The sequence below is a fragment of the Meles meles genome, chromosome 4 (assembly GCF_922984935.1).
Source record: "Meles meles chromosome 4, mMelMel3.1 paternal haplotype, whole genome shotgun sequence".
Lineage (NCBI taxonomy): Eukaryota > Metazoa > Chordata > Mammalia > Carnivora > Mustelidae > Meles > Meles meles.
In genome coordinates, this window is record NC_060069.1 from 23095105 (window position 1) to 23113691 (window position 18587).

At 37.2% G+C, this 18587-nt stretch overlaps 2 protein-coding genes across 6 annotated transcripts in view; one reads left to right on the plus strand and one right to left on the minus strand.

Annotated features, from left to right (window-relative positions):
• The window catches only part of AZI2 (5-azacytidine induced 2), a 37648-nt gene extending 25816 nt beyond the window's left edge, over positions 1-11832 (minus strand). For 2 of the 4 annotated variants that reach the window (XM_046003572.1, XM_046003573.1), the window contains exon 1: positions 11305-11828. In XM_046003572.1, the coding sequence (XP_045859528.1) occupies positions 11305-11407 (103 nt within the window). In that variant the 5' untranslated portion in view covers positions 11408-11828. Of the gene's footprint in view, positions 1-431; positions 573-11304 lie in introns of all 4 variants that reach the window. The other 2 variants (XM_046003574.1, XM_046003575.1) reach the window with 2 other exon arrangements.
• Positions 11833-11836: 4 nt separating this feature from the next.
• ZCWPW2 (zinc finger CW-type and PWWP domain containing 2) overlaps positions 11837-18587 on the plus strand; it is a 136958-nt gene continuing 130207 nt past the window's right edge. For both annotated transcript variants that reach the window (XM_046003579.1, XM_046003578.1), the window contains exon 1: positions 11837-11961. The gene's annotated coding sequence lies outside the window, so the exon portion shown is untranslated. The remainder of the gene's footprint in view (positions 11962-18587) is intronic.

Here is an 18587-nt window from a genome sequence, read left to right on the forward strand (position 1 = left end):
AAGGCACAAGAACTATGTTTTACTGTGCCTGCTTTTCTCCAAAACTTCTGACCTCCCTCCCTATATTGATCAATGCCTGTAAAGTTCATTTTGCTTTATTTCAGACAACATGAATACTAAGGAAAAGTGTAGGTTTTTACTGGTTCTGGTTTTCTATCACTATTTTTGCTTTACTGAGTTTTATAATGGAAGGCTTCCAATTGTTCTCAATTAATGTCAGTTTGGTATATCTAGCAATTGGTTTATATCTAAGATTACAGGAAAGGTAGGCAAAAATGATTGTGTATACTACAATGTGAGTAGGTGAAATCTACCATTCAATCTTCAGCAATATCAACTTAAAAATTTTTGACCACAGAAGATAGCTCCTAGTAAGCTAGAATCTTTCCCACCCTTTAACAAGGTCCAAAAATAAAAAAGAACGATGCTACCTATGTATTCCAAAAAGGTGGCAGATCCTCAGAACCATAATTAATTCCTGCTGCTTCTGGTGGAAGCTGTCCTTGTTCTAGTGATAGAGAAAAACTCTCCTTTCTTTAAAGAGGTTTACTTTTTCCATTCTGAATTCAACTCTATTCCAAAATAAGAGCAAATATACCAATCACGCTGCTGATAGATGAAATGTTCATATTTCCTTCCCAAAAGGAAAGTATGGATTACTACCATACTGCGAACTGTAAGTATACACGTCTATCTCTATATAAGACTCTTTCTCATATACATTATACCTTAAAACCTTAGAGTAGGAACAGTTGGCTAGTTAAGTGATAGGATGCAGTGTAGTTTAAGAAGAGACAAATTGCGCCCATTTTAGACATATGATTTCTCATATCTTAATATCCAACCAAATGGGCAGGATTTATTCAACTGAGATTTTTTTTTCCCCTAAAGACTCTTGAAAAACAGGAAATAAGCATAAACTGCTCTACAAAGTCAAAAGAGATGTCCCACTGATTGTGCATTTTAAGGATCAGAGCATGAATGCTTTTACTTTATACAAAGTTCTAACCAGCTCAGCTATTCATTTTTATCATGAAATAATCACTTACTTGGGAAGGAAAAAAAAACAAAAACTGTGGAAGACAGCTGTGCAGTAAAATAATTATCATGCCATAAAGATAATATATTTGAAATAAGAGAAAGTGCTACAGGAATTGAGGGTTCATGTGAAGGAGCAGTTTTGAAAGAAGGTATCACAAAAAAAATGAAAGGACTCTTAGTTCCACACTCTTAGGTGAGAAGGATGGTTATTTTCATTGTATGTACAACTTCTGACAAGGGAAACAAGTTCAAAGGCCTGAAAGAGCATGAGAAGAAAGTATGAAAAGGGAAATGGCAAGATGTGAAATTAAAAAAATACCGAACAGAAACAAACTGTGACGTGGTCTTTTATGTAGAGAGACTACAGAATTTGGTTCTTATTCTGTGGAATTCAAGACAGACCCAAACAGGATTCAAAAATGTGAAGAATCCTTATACAAAATTTGTAAAATATATCCATAACCAAATGAACTACTTAGTATTGTGCTAAATACTTTGTAAATATTGTATCTTTCATTCTCCTGACTACCCTGAGGTAGGAAATCTTACTATTGTCATTTCACAGACGGAAAAACTGGGGTCTGGGAAGGTTACAGAGCTTAGCCAAGACCAGCTAATTAGCATATAGCACAAGCACCTGGATTTCAGAGCCTGAACTATTAATATTTTTCCCTCCCCAATGAATCTTTCACATACTTATATTCATCAAGAACTACAAAACTAGGGGGCGCCTGGGTGGCTCTGTTAAGCATCTGACTCTTGATTTCAGCTCAGGTCCTAATCTTAGATTCCTGAGATACCAACCCTGCCCCCTCCAGCTCAGCATGGACTCCTCTACTTCTCTCCCTCTCTCTCTGCACCCCCCCCCCCACTCATGTGTGCACACATGCATGCATGCGCTCTCTAAAATAAATAAAATCTTAGGGGGAAAAAAAAGGACCACAAAACTGGGAACCCCTTGGAAGGTTTTTAAGTACCTTAGATGGAAGGAGGTATACTGATGTAACAATGTCACATACACAGTATGATAACTGGTCTTTTTAGAAAAATGAGTCATGAAACTGGCTTATTTTATATATTTAAATCTACTGCCTAAAGTAAAATGATTTATTTTTAAATCACTAAAAAGTTGCATATGGTGTCCTCTCTCCAAATATGAGAAAATTTATTTGGATATAAGAGCTTCTTCCAAGTTTTATACTATAATTCTATATATTTAGTTATTATACTATAAACATGACTTGGAAAGAAGCATAAAAACTGCTTATCTGTCCTAAAAATTCTATAAGAAATAGCCAAATTGTATGAGAAATACCCAAACATTAAAACACACTCAAGAGGTGCCTCGCTGGCTCACTTGGTAGAGCATGTGACTCTTGATCTTGGGGTAGATTCAAGCACCATGTTGGGTGTAGATTACTTAAAAATAAAATCTTAAAAAAAACAAAAACAAAAACACCCAAGATAAAGTCTACTAGCATCACAGATATGCATGCAGTTTTAATGTTTTAAAAACAGTATTTTAAATCTGCTGTAAAATGAAAAAGGAAACTTTGATTATCTTTGCAAAAATAAATATGAAATCATAAAAGTATCAGAAATATTAATGCTTACATTACTCTGTACCAACTGGACTTAAAGAGATTAAAAGCTGCAGGGCCAAAGAAAATGCTATCTTAGAAAGGTTCTGAAAAATACAAGGCACCTATCCCATTATATAAATTATACTGAAAGGAAAACTGCTGGCAAATTAACAAAGTAGGCTAGGCCTTTATTGCTTATGTATCTCCTCACAGTAAAGTATGATTCAGTTTTATATACTTCTGTTGTGATGATATGTCTCTTCATGAGTATCCAAAGTTACTGGCCCAAGAAATTTGATTTTCTGGACAAATCATAAAAGCTTAACTGGCTAATGCTATCCTTAATAAACTAGACAAGACCAGTTTTAACATCTAAAATTTGGGAAAAACTTATCCTATACTGATCTAATGTTATTTACTGTAACTTAAACTATCTTAAAATAACAAGCATGTACTTAACTTTAATCTTTAAAAAGTGTCATAAGCAGGGGCACCTGGGTGACTCAGTTGGTTAAGCGTCTGCCTTCTGCCCAAGTCACAATCCAGGGATCCTGGAAATGAGTCCTGCGTCAGGCTCCCTGGTCAGTAGGGAGTATGCTACTCCCTCTCCCTCTGCCCTTTCCTCCTGCTCATGCTCATTTGCTCTCTTTATCAAATAAATAAAATTGAAATAAAAAAGAAATTTTAAAAAGTGTCATAAGCAGATTATTATCAAAATTAGCATCATCAGAAGACTAGGCAATATTTTAAAGGTAAATCTAGCAGGAATTGAGAGCATTAACTTTTAAAACTCAACAAGTATTAAAAATATTACCCAAAGATTAAGCAGACCTCTCTTGATCGTAAAAATCAGCAATAAATACATTCTATAGTAATATACCACGCACACAAAATGTCTTTTTCAAGAACATTCTAAGAAACTGGAGATGACCTAGAGCAGTGTTTGACAACGTGAGATGTGGACCACTGCCCCAGAATCAGTTGGGAGTTCTCTTCAAAATAATGATCGCTGGTTCTGGCCCAAGATGGTGACACAGAAGATTCTGACCTCAAGTCCTCTAGGAACAAACCAAATTTGCACCTATTTATACAGCAACCACTCCTGAAGAACTGAGGCCTAACTGAATGAAAACGACCACACACAGAGAATGGCAAGAGAAACAGAGACATGGTACAAAGGGAAGCTCAACTCCGGCTACTGCAAACCACAGTGGGGTGAGATATTATGGGAGACTGTGAGCAGATTCCTCAGCCCTCTGGCACAGAGAGAGAGAGAGAGAGAGAGAGAGAGAGAGAAGCAAGCTATGCCTTTATAAGGGCTATAGAAAATAAAAGAACCAGCCAAAGCTGCTGGAACTCCCTCTGGGTCAGGAAACTGGTGAGTGCTACAGCCGACATTCCCCTTCCACCTTGATAATGTAAACAGAAGCAGAGTCCAGGTGCCCTAGCTAGCTTACCACCTCAATGAGTTTCAGGCCCCTAATCCATACTGGGATACCCCTGGTGAGGGATCACTATAGCTCAAGCCTCCTTTCAAAGGTGGCATAGGCACAAAATTCAATATCCATTCATGATAAAAACCTTCAACAAAGTACGTATAGAAGGTACATGCCACATTATACATGCCACATAGGAAAAACTCACAGCTAACATCATACTCAAGAGGAAAAAATGGAGAGCGTTTCCCCTAACGTCCCGAACAAGACAAGAATGTCCACTCTCACCACTTTTATTCAACACAATACTAGAAATGGCAGCCACAGCAATCAGACAAGAAAAAAAAAAAAAGGCATTCAAACTGGTAAGGAAGAAGCAAAACTATCATACATGCAGATGACAGGATACTATATGTAGAAAACCTGAAAAGACTCCACCCAAAATCTACTAAAACTGAGAAATGAATTCTGTAAGGTTGCAGGACTCAAACTCAATATACAGAAATCTGCTGCATTTCTATACACTAATAATGAAGTAGCAGGAAGAAATCAGGGAAACAATCCCATTTACAACTACAGCAAAAATAAATACCTAGGAATAAACCAAGTAAGTGAAATACCTGTACTCTGAAAACTATAAAACACTAATGGAAAAAACTGAAGATGACAGACAAATGGAAACATAGTCCATGCTCATGGACTGGTAGAACGAACTGTTAAAATGTTCATGCTACTCGAAGCCATCTACAGATTTAATGCAATCCTATCAAAATACCGAGAGTACTTTTCACAGAACTAAACAAATTATACTAAAATTTGTGTGGAACCACAAAAGACCCTGAATACCCAAAGCAATCTTGAGAAAGAACAACAAGGCTGGAGATACCACAATCCCAGATTTCAAGACATACCACAAAGCTGTAGTAACCAAAACAGCCTGGTACTGGCACAAAACAGACACAGAATAGAGCACAGTGAAATAAACCCATGCCTATATGGTCAAGTAATCTATGACAAAGGAGGCAAGAATATGCAATGGGGAAAAGACAATCTCTTCAACAAATGCTATTGGGAAAACTGGACAGGTGTATGCAAAAGAATGAAACTGCACCACTTTCTTACACCACACACAAAAAGTAAACTCAGAATGGATTAAAGACCTAAATGTAAGACCTGAAACCATAAGACTAGAAGACAACATAGGCAGTAATCTCTTTGTCATTGGCCTTAGCAACATTTTTCTAGATATGTCTCCTCGGGAAAGGGAAACAAAAGCAGAAATAAACTTTGGGGGCTACACAAAAATAAAAAGCTTGCATGGCAAAGGAAGTCATTAACAAAATAGAAGGAAGGCAACCTACTGAACAGAAGTAGAGATTTGCAAATGACATATTCAATAAGGAGTTAGTATTGAAAATATATAAAGAATTTATATAATTCAACACCAACAAAATCCAAACAATATGATTAAGAAATGGGCAGAGGACCTGACTAGACATCTGTCCAAAGAAGACATAATGATGGCCAACACACACATTAAAAGATGCTCAACATCACTAATCATCAGGCAAATGCAAATCAAAACCACAATGATATATCACCTTACAACTGTCAGAAGAGTTACTATCAAGACAAAAAATAACAAGTGTTGGCAAGGATATAAAGAAAATTGGACCCTAGTGCACTGCTGGTGGGAATGCAAACTGGTGTGGCCACTTTGAAAAAGGTATGCAGATTCCTCAAAAAGTTAAAAATAGAAAAAATGTACAATTCAGTAATTCCAAAAAAAGAAACACTAATTTGAAAAGATACATGCACCATGTTTACTACAGTATTATTTACAACAGCCAAGATACAGAAGCAACGTAAGAGTCCACTGATATATAAACGGATAATGAAAATATAGTAAACACACCATAGAGTATTACTTAGTCATAGAAAAGAATGAGATCTTGCCATTTGTGACAACACAGACCTAAAGGGCATCATGCTAAGTGAAGTAAGTCAGACAAAGGTAAATTCTATATGATTTCACCTAAATGTAGAATCTAAAAAACAAAAGACCAAACAAAAGCAGAAATGGACCTAAACCAAGAACTGATAGCTGCCATAGGGGAAGGGATGAAGGATGGGCAAAATGAAGGGGAGTTAAGAGGTACAGGCTTCCAGTTACAGAATAAGTCACAGGATGAAAGGTACAGCATAAGGAATATAGTCAATGATACTGTAACAGCATTGTATGGTGACAGATGGTAGCTACATGTGTACTCAACATAGCATAATGTATACAGTTGTTAAATTCCTATGTTATACACCTGAAACTAATGTAACACTTGTGTTAACTATATTTCAATAAATAAATAAAATTCTAATAGAAAACAAAAAAACACTGACTGCTAGACAGCACTGCAGAACTTCACAAGTCAATATATCTGGGGCGAAAATGTCAAACTGAACTTTCAATAATCAACCCATGTAATTTTAAGTCCCTATCCAATTTTAGAGCCACTATTCTACAGAGTAGAATCAACTATGTGATTTACAGAATTCCAATTATAACTAGTATTCTTAAACATTTATGGTCCTGGTTAGTTCTATATTATCAATTGGTAAACATCACCTAACTTGTGCATGGAGATTGTGTTTTTAATAGTATAGAAAATAAATTCATATTCATTGTCTCTTTCATCACAATAGCATAGGAGAATCAGATATATTTACCTATAAGAAATATATCTATATAATCATGCAATTATTTTATATATTTGGAATTAAATTTTCTTCTTAGAGGTTTACATAAGAGATGTATAAATTAAAAGAAAATTAAAAAGAGTTAAGGTGAGGAGTGCCTGGATGGTTCAGTCAGTTGAGCGTCCAACTCTTGCTTTTGGCTCAGGTCATGATCTCAATTGGGTTGAGATCAAGCCCTGGTGAGTCACCACACTGGGTGTGGAGCCTGCTTAAGATTCTCCCTCTCCCTCTGCCCCTCCTCACAATCACCCCTCCCACACTTACATGAGCACTCTCTCTTTAAAAACAAAAACCAAAAAACCCCAGAGGGGGGTTAAGATGAAAGATGTTGACATTTATTGCTGAGAACAATGAAATTCCCAAGAATGATTAAAAGGTGTTCTGGTCAGCCAATTCCAATGTGAAAAGGAGATGTTTCCACACCATCAAGCAATGTTCTGGACACCAGATGGGTAGCCTACAATTCAACTCCATTCTGATAGTATCTACCAGCATATTCCACAGTTTAAGGGCTTGCTCCCACAAGACTGCCCTCTACTTTGGATGCTAACTGTAAGCCTAAATTGTTACCTGTGCTTCTGACCATACATATACATAGGATGAGGTCCTGAAACGAAGCCACTTCTGCCCTTCTGGAATTTGGGGCCAGCATAATGGCATGTGAAATGTTCTGGAAGCTCTCTGAACCCTCCCTCTTTTGGTTTTTACAAAGGCTTCCTTACATAAAATGATTAAATCATTGACAACTGATTAAAATTTCAGTGCCACCCTCCCGCCCCCACGGCCACCAACCTTGGTGGGGCTGAAAGCTTCAACCCTCTAATGATAGGATTGGTTTCCTTGGAAATCAGCTCCCATCCTTAGCTGCTGTCCAAAAGTCACCTTATTAACATAAATCCAGGCTTGGTAGAAAGGAACTTGTTAGAAATAAACAAGACATGCATTTCACCTTCATTGCTCAGTAAAAGATGTTAAGAGACCAAATATTACGATAAGATGATCCTATAACTCATCCTCGGGAAATTCCAAGAGTTTGGGAGCTGTGGGCCAAGAACTGTGGACTAAAGCCAAATATATAAGAGAAATATATTTTGGTCATCTAAACGATCAAATACGTATTTCTTATAAATCACAATATTGCAATGATAATGAAGAAAGAACGGCACCATTTGCCAGATAAGGTGGGTAGAAAGGAGCAAGAGCTGTTTGTGAGGCTACAGAGGAAACAAAGGAAAAAAAGATCTAAACACTATAAAAATTATTTTAGAAAATCTTAAATTTCAATCTTTACTACAATCAACATTAAGAATACCCCGAGTTAAGACATGCTATATATACTGGCTTGTGACATACTAGAAAACACAAAAATATCTTTTCTAGGAAAAAAATATGATTACTCTGTCATATTTCATCATCATAATATTTACCACATTCATCACTTACCATATGCCAGGCACTAGTGCTTCCAAATGCATTTTCCAACTCCTTAGGTAGGTACTATAATCCTAATTTATAAACAAAGTCTTAGAAAAAAATTAAATATCTTATCTACAGCTGTATGAGTAATCGGTGGCAAAGCTGGGATGTAAACCCAGATAAGCTACCTTCTGAATTTGTGCTCTTAATACATTTTAAGAGACAACAGAACATGGATTCAGATTTGTTCTAATAAGAATCCAGAAAGGAAAAACTCAGTGGTAGAAACAACCCTGACCAGAGATTCAAAAACCCAGATTCTAGTCTACAATCTGCCACCTTGATTACTGATTGGTTTACCTCTCAGGATCTAAATTTTCCCACCAATAAAATGACAAGGTTGAACTTCATTACTAAGATGCTACCCTCCTAAATTGTGAAAGGAAAATTTAATGCAAATATAGAATGGCAACCTAAACAGACGGAAGGAATTCCATTTTTGCCAAAAACTGAATAAATGGTATTGTACATATCTTACCTCAAATCCATACCAAACTTGGCTATAAAGTTATCACCACCACCACAGATGAAGAAACTTAAGCTCAAAGAGGTGAAGTTAATTTGCTTATAATCACACTGGCAGTATATGACAGAGCTAAGGTTGGAATGAAGGACTATTTAGTGGGCTCTTTCCTCTGTTCTACATTCTTCTGAACTGAATCTCCTATTGTCATCATCCTCCTACCTCTGAAAAGCTAGAATGTCCCTAACCCACTTCATAGGTTTATTCACGATACAGTGGAGCAAGGATTAAATCTTATGGAGGCAAAGAAACCAACACTTAAACTCCTCGGTTTGTTTTTTGTTTTTTGTGGTTTTTTAAGATTTTATTTATTTTAGAGGGAGAGGAAGGGGCAGAGGGAGAAAATCCCAACTCCCCACTGAGCATGGAGCCCAACTCTGGGCTCCATCTCACAACCCTAAGATCATGACCTGAGCCCAATTAGAGTCAGACACTCAACTGACTGGGCCACCCTGGCACCACCCCCCCCCCATATTTTTTGAAGATTTCTTTCTTTTTAGAGAGAGAAAGTACAGTGGAGCACACACTCAAACAGGGAAGAGGCAGAGAGTGTTGGAGAAACAGAGAATCTCAAGCAGACTCCCAATGACCATGGAGCCTTACCCCAGGCTCAATCTCACAACCTTGAGATCATGACTTGAGCCTAAATTAAAAGTCCAAGACTTAACCAAACGAACCACCTAGGTGCCCCTTCACTCCCTATTTTTAATTAAACAATTGGGGCAGGAATGGCTTAACTAGTTTATAAAGAAGGGAAGATCAAGTGCCTTTTTTCATGATACTGTCACTCCATTTATATACCTCAGAACTCCAATGCCCTATAATTCAGTGAATGCCCAAAATGTGCTCAGCAACAGATATACAGTAAGGAAAAACTCCACTCTAATTTCTATATGTAACTAAACTGCATTAGTCCAAAAATAAGTGTTACAGCTAGGGAATCATACGATTTTTTTCAGGTTTAGCATAGGTATGAAGAAGAGTCTACTTCTTTTCAGTCTTTTCATAAAGTAATAAATCTCAATGGAATTAAGCACTTACATTCCCTGTTTAGTGTATTAGTATATTAGTAATTTAGTATTACCAATGGTTACTCTCTAATAGCCATAAGACAACTGTACCTTAATCCAGAATATAAAAACAAGGGGAAAAAAATCACATTGGTTCCATTCGTGGATTATAAAAAAGGTCATCACATTTCGTTCAATAAACAAAAATGCTCAGTATTGGTAATTAATATTTACCGAGTGCTTATGGTCTGTCAGGCAGCTTTTAAGGGAGCTACCTCATTTGTTCCTCGTAACAATTGGTTAAATCTAAGACCTCTGATGTGGGCAATAATTTCCTGTTACCACAGGTGGACTAAAAGAAAGGCAAAGGTTGAAAAGTGAAGCCAGGAATGTAAACCAGCCAGCTGACTACAGCTAGGGAAACTTAGAAACTATGTACTGGTGCCTTGGAGAGTTAGGCATTACTCTCATTTCAAGAGACTGGGAAAATGGCGAAGAGATTTAATCTCCTACCCAGTGTCAAGTGAGTAAGTGGAAAATTCAACACTCAGTTGTGAGTTAATGTTCTGACTTAATCCAGTGCATTTCCCATTGCACTATATTCTCTAATATAAACCCCTATATACCTCTTCCCATTTTATAAACAATACGGCGTTAAAATTTTCTAAAGACCCTGTGAGTGATTATCATTCCTAATTTACAGATGAAGTAGGGAGTGACCACAACAGGTTGGGAAATCAGATATATGGCATGTTTAAAGAACCAGAATTTAAATTATGCCGTTGAAATCTTTAAGTAATCCAATTCAAAATTCTATAGTAGAAAAAAAAATGTCTCCTATGTTTAAGACACAGGTCAATTTCAGTCTAGTACGTCACTGTCTTCGATCACCTTAGCAGATCTCCAACAACACATGCTGGAGCAGTTTATATTCCAACTTGTATTACAGTTTTAGCGAATATTTTATCTCACGAGTATGAGTTCCTTGTTTGTACGGACGAGGGTCAACCTACCGTGCATGTATGTAGGAGTCATTCTACAAATGATCAAAAATCATACCAAACGTACAGGTTAGACACTGCAGAAACGACGAATATCTACTGTTAGCCTCGATAACGGACAGGGCAGGGGGGCGGGGTGATGACCACTGCCTCAGGCAGTGCCGTCCTAGCCACACGTCCCTCTTTCGTTTTCGATATAAATGCAATCTCAATGAATGAAATACAACGAATGGCGCCCTAGTAATTCAGAGTAAGGAAAGAAAATAAGCAATAGAGACAAAGTGAAAAACCAAGTAGGGCCTGGAACAGCTAGCGTGAAAAGGTGACAGGGCTAAGGGATGCCCAGGCGCGGGCGGCTCCCTAGTCAAAGGAGGGCGCACGGACTCGTGAAGAAAATGACGTGTCTCTTCGAACCAGCAATGGCAGCGGAGGTTGGTCCTGGCACCGCCCGCGCCCCCAGCCCGGCTGAAGCGAGTCACTCACCCCGAAGACAGGTTACGTAGGGCCGCCCCCTGGGCCGCCGAGTTTCGATTCCCCAGTGTTTGGAAACGGACGGAAAACAAACCGGGTCGCCAGGGGTCACCATGGGCTTCCGGTTTCCTCGAAGGCACCGCCGCTTCCCCAGAGAAGGCACCCGCTCCGAGAACGCCGCGGAGGAATTCCCATTTCTTTAGCCTCGGCTGCGCCGCAAGCGGCGCAGCCCGGCCCGTCGTCTAGGGCTCGGGAGGTTCTGGAAGGAGAGACAAGCCGAAGCAGGAATTGCCGAACTGCTGCCGGAGAAGGCCCGTTACCCAGCAACACGCGCGCGAGACCTAGGCCCGCCGGCGTCCGCCTCGTCAGCGTCCGCACCGGCTGATGTCCCTGTCGCGTTCCGAGGGAGGGAAGCGCTGACTAGGGAGGCTGGAAGGGAGGACGAGCAATGAACCGCCGGAAGTGCGGCTTCCGCGGTCCTCAGGCTGGGCTCCGAGGCCACAAGAGCAAAGCGGAACTCGGTCCGCAGGGAGCTGAAAGGGCGTTCTCAAAGCCGGGGCTTTGAAGGGTGGGGGAAGGGGAAGGTGGGCGCGGCGTACTACGTGTCCCGTGAGTCTCCGCGGCGGGGCGGGGCCGCGTCGACGCGAGAAAGCGGAGGTGGAGCTGGAGGTGGGTAAGCGCATTACTGGCCTCTGTGGCGGTTGTATTGCTGGTCTGGTTTTTGGCTTTCTTCCAGCGCGTTCTTTTCTTGCAGCGTCCGCTTGGGGGTCCCCGAGCGTCTGTGGTGTATGTTGGATCCGCTCAGTGTTTATATCGCTGTCGCCTCGCTGTGGCCGGGAGCTGGGAAACTAACGACGCTTTCGGGGCGGGCGGAAGGAAGCTGTTAAAGCTTCCCACCCGTTTCCCGGGCGCTGCTGTAAACTTCAGGCCGGCATTTGAAACACAAGTTCGGCGAATTACTCAGGGCCCCATAGTTACTCGGCATAGTGCTCTTAAAAACAAAACAAAACAACCTACATAACTGAGTTTGCGGATGGTACCCGGCGGCCCTAGATTTTCTACCGCCTTTAGTAATTTCTAGTTGATAGGCCTGAGCTGTGAAGTCACGAGTAGTTAAACCCGTCACTGTCTGTGGAGGTCGAAGCCACGTGAAACCCCACAAGCTCTAGGGCTGTTTCTGATTTTAAAAAATGAGAAAACGGTAATTGTCGGCAGTTTATCCTCCTTAACTGCCAGTTAGCAAAAAAGACCCCCCTCGCCACGCTCTTACATAGTATTTTGTCAACTAAGGCTTGAATATTGTTTAAATAAGTGTTCTCTTGGAAGGTGTTTTTACATCGCGTTTTAATTCATCAGCCCACCTGTTAGCTCTGATCAAACAATGGATTCGACTCAAGGATTAACTTTAAAAATACGTTTTTGTTGTTTATCTTCTCTTTTTGGTTTAAGTGAAAGTTCACGGTTGTTATGAACAAAGACCACAGGCAACTTAAAGTTACATCATATTCTTTTTTTAATCTAAATAATTAGTTTGCTTTAATTTATCCGGCTGCGGCATGGAAGAGAGCACTGTTTTTAATATTTTAGACGTGAATCATTTATTTTTTGATTGCCTTGGTAATGCGCTTTGATAATTTAAAAAGCAGACCACTAAATTAAGGATGTTTTGGCTGGTAGAGTTTTGAAGAATGTTTACCAAATTGGCGGAGGCACCCGAAATCATCAGAAATAAAATGATAATCTGGTTTCTAATTTGTAGATATGAAAATGCTTTCTATTTTTCAACTTTGACAATTTAGAATACTTTGAGACTTGTCAAAAACGAAGGGAAATTCATTTTTATCTTTTCCCTCTAAGAAACTGACAGCCCATTATTTTAGTTTTCTGATGAAAAAGTAAACACCTCCTTAACTATCATTATGAAGAAGTTTATTAACAAAATTATTTTGTTAAAATTATTTTCGCCCACCTCATCTCTCTCACACACACACCCACCCACCCACCCACCCCCTAAGGGGAAAAAAAAGCACATAGACAAAAGGATGTGAACTACTTAAAAGTCGTGACTTGATAAACTGTGTATATCCAAATCTGTGTATATCCTGAAGCAACAAGCTTCAAACAGGGCAACACATGTTCCTAACCCTTAACCTTAGGAGATAGATGGAGGATTTCCATACATATCCCTACATAAAGGATAGTTTGAAGGTACTAATAATTCTCAGGTTGTTCCCTTGCATGTTTTCTTCCCGAAAATTGTTCTACGTCAGAGTGTGCTGAATCAGATACCTTTCTCCCTTCCTCTTTAGTAATTGTCCCTCTTCTACTTTAATATAAAGCAATACTTTTAATCTGACCTAAATCTGTTTAGAAAGTGAGTGATTCTAATGACTGGGTAATTGATTCCTTTGTAAGAATGGCAATTGCCAAAGGCCTTCAGAAATATTGCAGAACTTAACTGAGTTGTCAGCTGACTAAAAAATAATTTTTGATACATACCTCTATGTGATTTTTGGTACATGGTTTAGTAGTTCAAAAGGATTATTACAACCAGAAATCCTTCTACTCCCAAATACTTGGAATGGAGGAATACAAAGTAAAAGAAAAACTTAACCTGTTTTCTTTCGAGGAATGAGTAGTATTCATCCTGGATATATGATCTAAATGGGTGTTAGAGAAGGTCCTACCTATTTCTTTATGAGATGTATTTCTAATAAAAACTGACTTGATATTTTCAAATGATCATAATTTGTAATATGTTTGTTACTTGATCAGTAGTAGTCTAGTAATTTAATGATAATACAATATTAAGGAAATTTTTTTAGAACTTATGTTCTCAGGAATTTAAAAATCTTTTTGTTAGAGGGAAATGTGATAGGATGGTCAGCTTAAAATATTTTCAAACACTAAAATGTTAGGAGAAACGTATGTAGAAGAATAATAAATATGAGATAAAAATATGAATATATATATAATATGAATTCATATATGAGATAAAAATATGAATTCAAGGAGAAAAGGAATGATAGTCAAGTTCCCAACTGTGAAGAGAGAGCTTGTTCATGTGCTTTTCAACAGTATAAATAATAATAGATATAAATTAGTATGGCATTTACATTTGATTTATAAAAGAGAGAGATGCTACTGTCTGTAGGAACAAGCCTTGTTCTGGATGTACAATCTGTGCTTCATAATAACTTTGACTTGAAATACTTTGTATTCAGTCAGAACTAGCTTCTGACAGAGCTTTCTTTTTTTTTTTTAAATAAAACTTGAGTGCCATAATTGTATGCACAGTAACTAAGTGCAGTGATTTTCTTTTGGAAACATGAAGGTGAAGAAAAATTTGATAGCCCTGAAAAGCCCTAAAGTAGGAAGAAGAAATATGAGGACAGCTAACAGAACAGCAACAGAGAACCCAGAATAGGTTTGGTATGTTTTACAGAGAAAGAAAAAAAGATCCAGTAGAGGGAATCCTATATTCTTATTAAATGAAATAAGAACAACCCTCCTCTGAGGCTTGAAAGTTGTACTCTTGCTGTTTGGGATAATAATTCATTAATTTATTAATTAGCAAATATTTATTTAGCAACTACCATGTACTGACATTGTTTTAGGCCCTACGATGAAACAGGTAAATGACTTTTTGATGTATAAGGAAATAAAATCTGTCACGGGAAATCACATAAAGGAGTTTTGACAACTCCTTTATGTGCCTATGAAAACTTCTTTTCTTATTTAAAATGGAAAGAGAAGAAATAATTCGGAGATTTCTGCATGTTCACTGTAAAAACCAAGAAGACAAAGTTTGTTAGAGGAAAGATATTTTATAAAGCTACCAAATAAACAACAAAAGGATGACATTAAGCTTCTATAAGATCTGTAGAAAGAAATTAAGCTAGATTTTTAAAAATAGAATATGTAGCAAAGGATAGGGAAAATTTCCAAGCCCATTGCACAACTCACACTATATAAAAGTGAAATTGTTGAATTTATAACAGTTGCAAAGTTAAAGACACAAGTTCTTAGCGTAGATTTTTTTTTTCTTTTTTAAAATTAAGGCTTTAATTTTTTTAGACCTGTTTAAGATTCATGGCAAAATTGAAGGAAAGGTATAGAGATTTCCCATAAAACCCCTACCCCAGCACCTACACAGTCACTCCCATTGTCAGTTCTCCCCACCAGAGTTACAATTGATAAACTTGCATTGACACATCATAATCAGCTGGAGTCATTGTTGGCATAGGGTTCACTCTTGGCATTGTGCATTCTAAGGGTTTGGACAAATGTATCCATCATTATGGTTTTGTATAGGGTATTTTCATTACCTTAAAACCTACTATTGATTTTTAAATTGTCTATGTATGGATAGTCATTGATTCTTAAAAATACAAAAAAAGATGTGGTTTTTATTTATTTATTTTTTTTTAATAAACATATAATGTATTATTAGCCCCAGGGGTACAAGTCTGTGAATTGCCAGGTTTACACACTTCACAGCACTCACCATTAGTGCATACCCTCCCCAATGTCCATAACCCCACCACCCCTCCCTACCCCCCTCCCCCTCAGTTTGTTTTGTGACATTAAGAGTCTCTTATGGTTTGAAAAGATGGGTTTTCAATCACTGATATTATATCATTATTTTGACATTCTACTATTGTTCCCTAGTAGAAATCAAAGCTGTTTGTTCCCTTTGTGCTCAGAATAAAAAAAATGTTCGATCATCCTAAACTAATATCAAAATTCTTAATTGTTCTTCTAAATCTTCATAATGAATTGTATTGCTATGTGTATGTTATTCGTAGGAGTGTTTAAAAAAAAGTTCTTTATCCTGTCCCACCAGTACTTTTTCTAGAATAATTCAAATTTTCAATTTGAAGAAGTGTTTCTTTTGTTTCTGTGACAGGACAGTTTGATATATTTATTATCTCAAATGAACTAATACGTTTCAAATACCTGTGTTAAATAATATAGTTTAAAGATCAGAGAAATAAGACAGAACTAGAACTACTTGGAAATACTAAACTATACGTTGAAAAAATCATTGATATTTTGAGCTTAGTGACTCAAGTGACTGCTCAAAACTAAGAGTTTTAGAAGCCAGACTATCATTTTATTATCTTTCAGTTTTGATTTTTAGTTCTGTTTAGACGACAAGGGAATGAAATAACTACATCTACACCAAATCTTGTGTTTTAACTTGGGAATCTATTAGCAGCAGAAATACAGTTTAAATTATCAATAACATTTATATTCATGAAAAATAGTTATTTTTTGACATTGAGTATATAATTCACTAAGAGTATATCATTCACTAAGTGGGGATATTTAATGTTTTGGTCAATATTTGTTGTAAAAGTTATGAAACAGGCCAAAGAGTCTCAAGAGAATGAAAAAAAAATTTTTTTTCTGTCTGTGCAGCTAGGCAGAGGACAATTACAGTTTTCCAGATAAAGCAAACTTGCTTAAAAAAATATGCATGTGAAAAAAATATATGCATGTGGAGATCTTTGGGGGAAAATAATGGCTTGGGTTGAGGAAAAGTGGAAGAGGCCTGAGGAAAAATTTTACTCATCTTGATTTTTTTTTTTTTTTAAGATTTTTTTTTTATTTATTTATTTGACAGAGAGAGATCACAAGTAGGCAGAGAGGCAGGCAGAGAGAGAGAGAGAGAGGGAAGCAGGCTCCCTTCTGAGCAGAGAGCCCGATGTGGGACTCGATCCCAGGACCCTGAGATCATGACCTGAGCCGAAGGCAGCGGCCTAACCCACTGAGCCACCCAGGCGCCCCTACTCATCTTGATATTAAATGAATCAGCATACTATTCCATAATCCTGTTCTCTAAAAATAAAGCAACAGAAAATCTTTAAAAGATTATAAATATCTTTCATCTTTACAGAATCTGTGAGACAGGTTTATTCACTTTTTTCAGAAGAGAAATATAGAGCAATAAGGAAATTGTCAACTATAAAATGTAGCATTAGGCATATTTATATGATGTATCTATGAAATGTTCCTTTAGTTAAGAGAGTGTGCTTTTACCTTACATGACCTAGATTATGTCAGTCTCACTTCTCCTTTTTTTCTGAAAAAATAATAGAAATTTTAAATATTGATAATACATACTGTTAATAATTGTGGTCACTTCTAATGATATCTTAATAAAAAGTTTCAGAAAAATAGATTTGAATGACATTCATTTTATTGCTTTGAATACTGGAGGATGATATATTGAAAACCAAATATATCAATATTACGTTAAGTGTACACAGACTGCTCAAAGACTGCCATGTTGGATTAAGAAAAATGCTGATAATAAAAGATCTGTGGAAAATAGCAAAGGATACAAAAATACCAATCTTGAATAAACTAAGCTGAAGTAGAAAATAGCCTGATATAAAATATTACCATGAGCCATAGCAGATTTTCAGAAAAAAAAGTATTAATTCCACCAGAAGATTAAAAAAAACTCTTCGTCTAATAAAACAGCTTCACAGTATATGAACTAAGAGATAAACACACACTACTAGAAGATTTGAACTTCCCTCCTTCACTAACTGATAGAATGAAAAAAAAAATAGATGATTGCAATTAGAATTATTAACATCACACCCCCTAGGATGGCTATCCTCAGAAATAAAAAATAAATGGAAGATATTTATGTTAACATTAATATGGAATCTCAAGGGAATCCCTGAATCCAAAACAGTCTTAAGAAAGTGGAACAAACTGGAGGTTTCACATTTGCTAAATTTAAAACATATTACAGAACTACACAATCAAAACAGTACGTCATTGACATAAAGACATACATATAAACCAGTGGAATAGAGAGCCCCCTCAAAACCTTCATACAAGTGGTCAAATGATTTTCAGCAAAGATGCCAAGACCATTGAACGGAAAAGGGCAGTTTTTTCAACCAATGGTGTTGGTTTTGGGAAAACTGAGTATCCACATGCATAACAATGAAGTTGGACCCTTCCTACCATATACAAAAATTAAGTAAAAATTGATCAAAGCCTTAAATTGTAAGAGCTAACACTATAACATTCCTAGAAGAAACATAGGGGAAAACCTCATGGCATAGGATTTGGCTGTGAGTTTTTGGACATGGTAACAAAAGCACAGGCAACAAAAGAAAAAAATAGGGAAGTGAAGGTCTCTAAATCAATCACTAATAAAATACAAAGAATCATCTAGTGACTGCAATCTTGGAAAAATACTGTGATCTTTACTTTAAATTTCATTTGACATATCTAAAATAACATGACTGAGGAGTAAAGAACAGCTT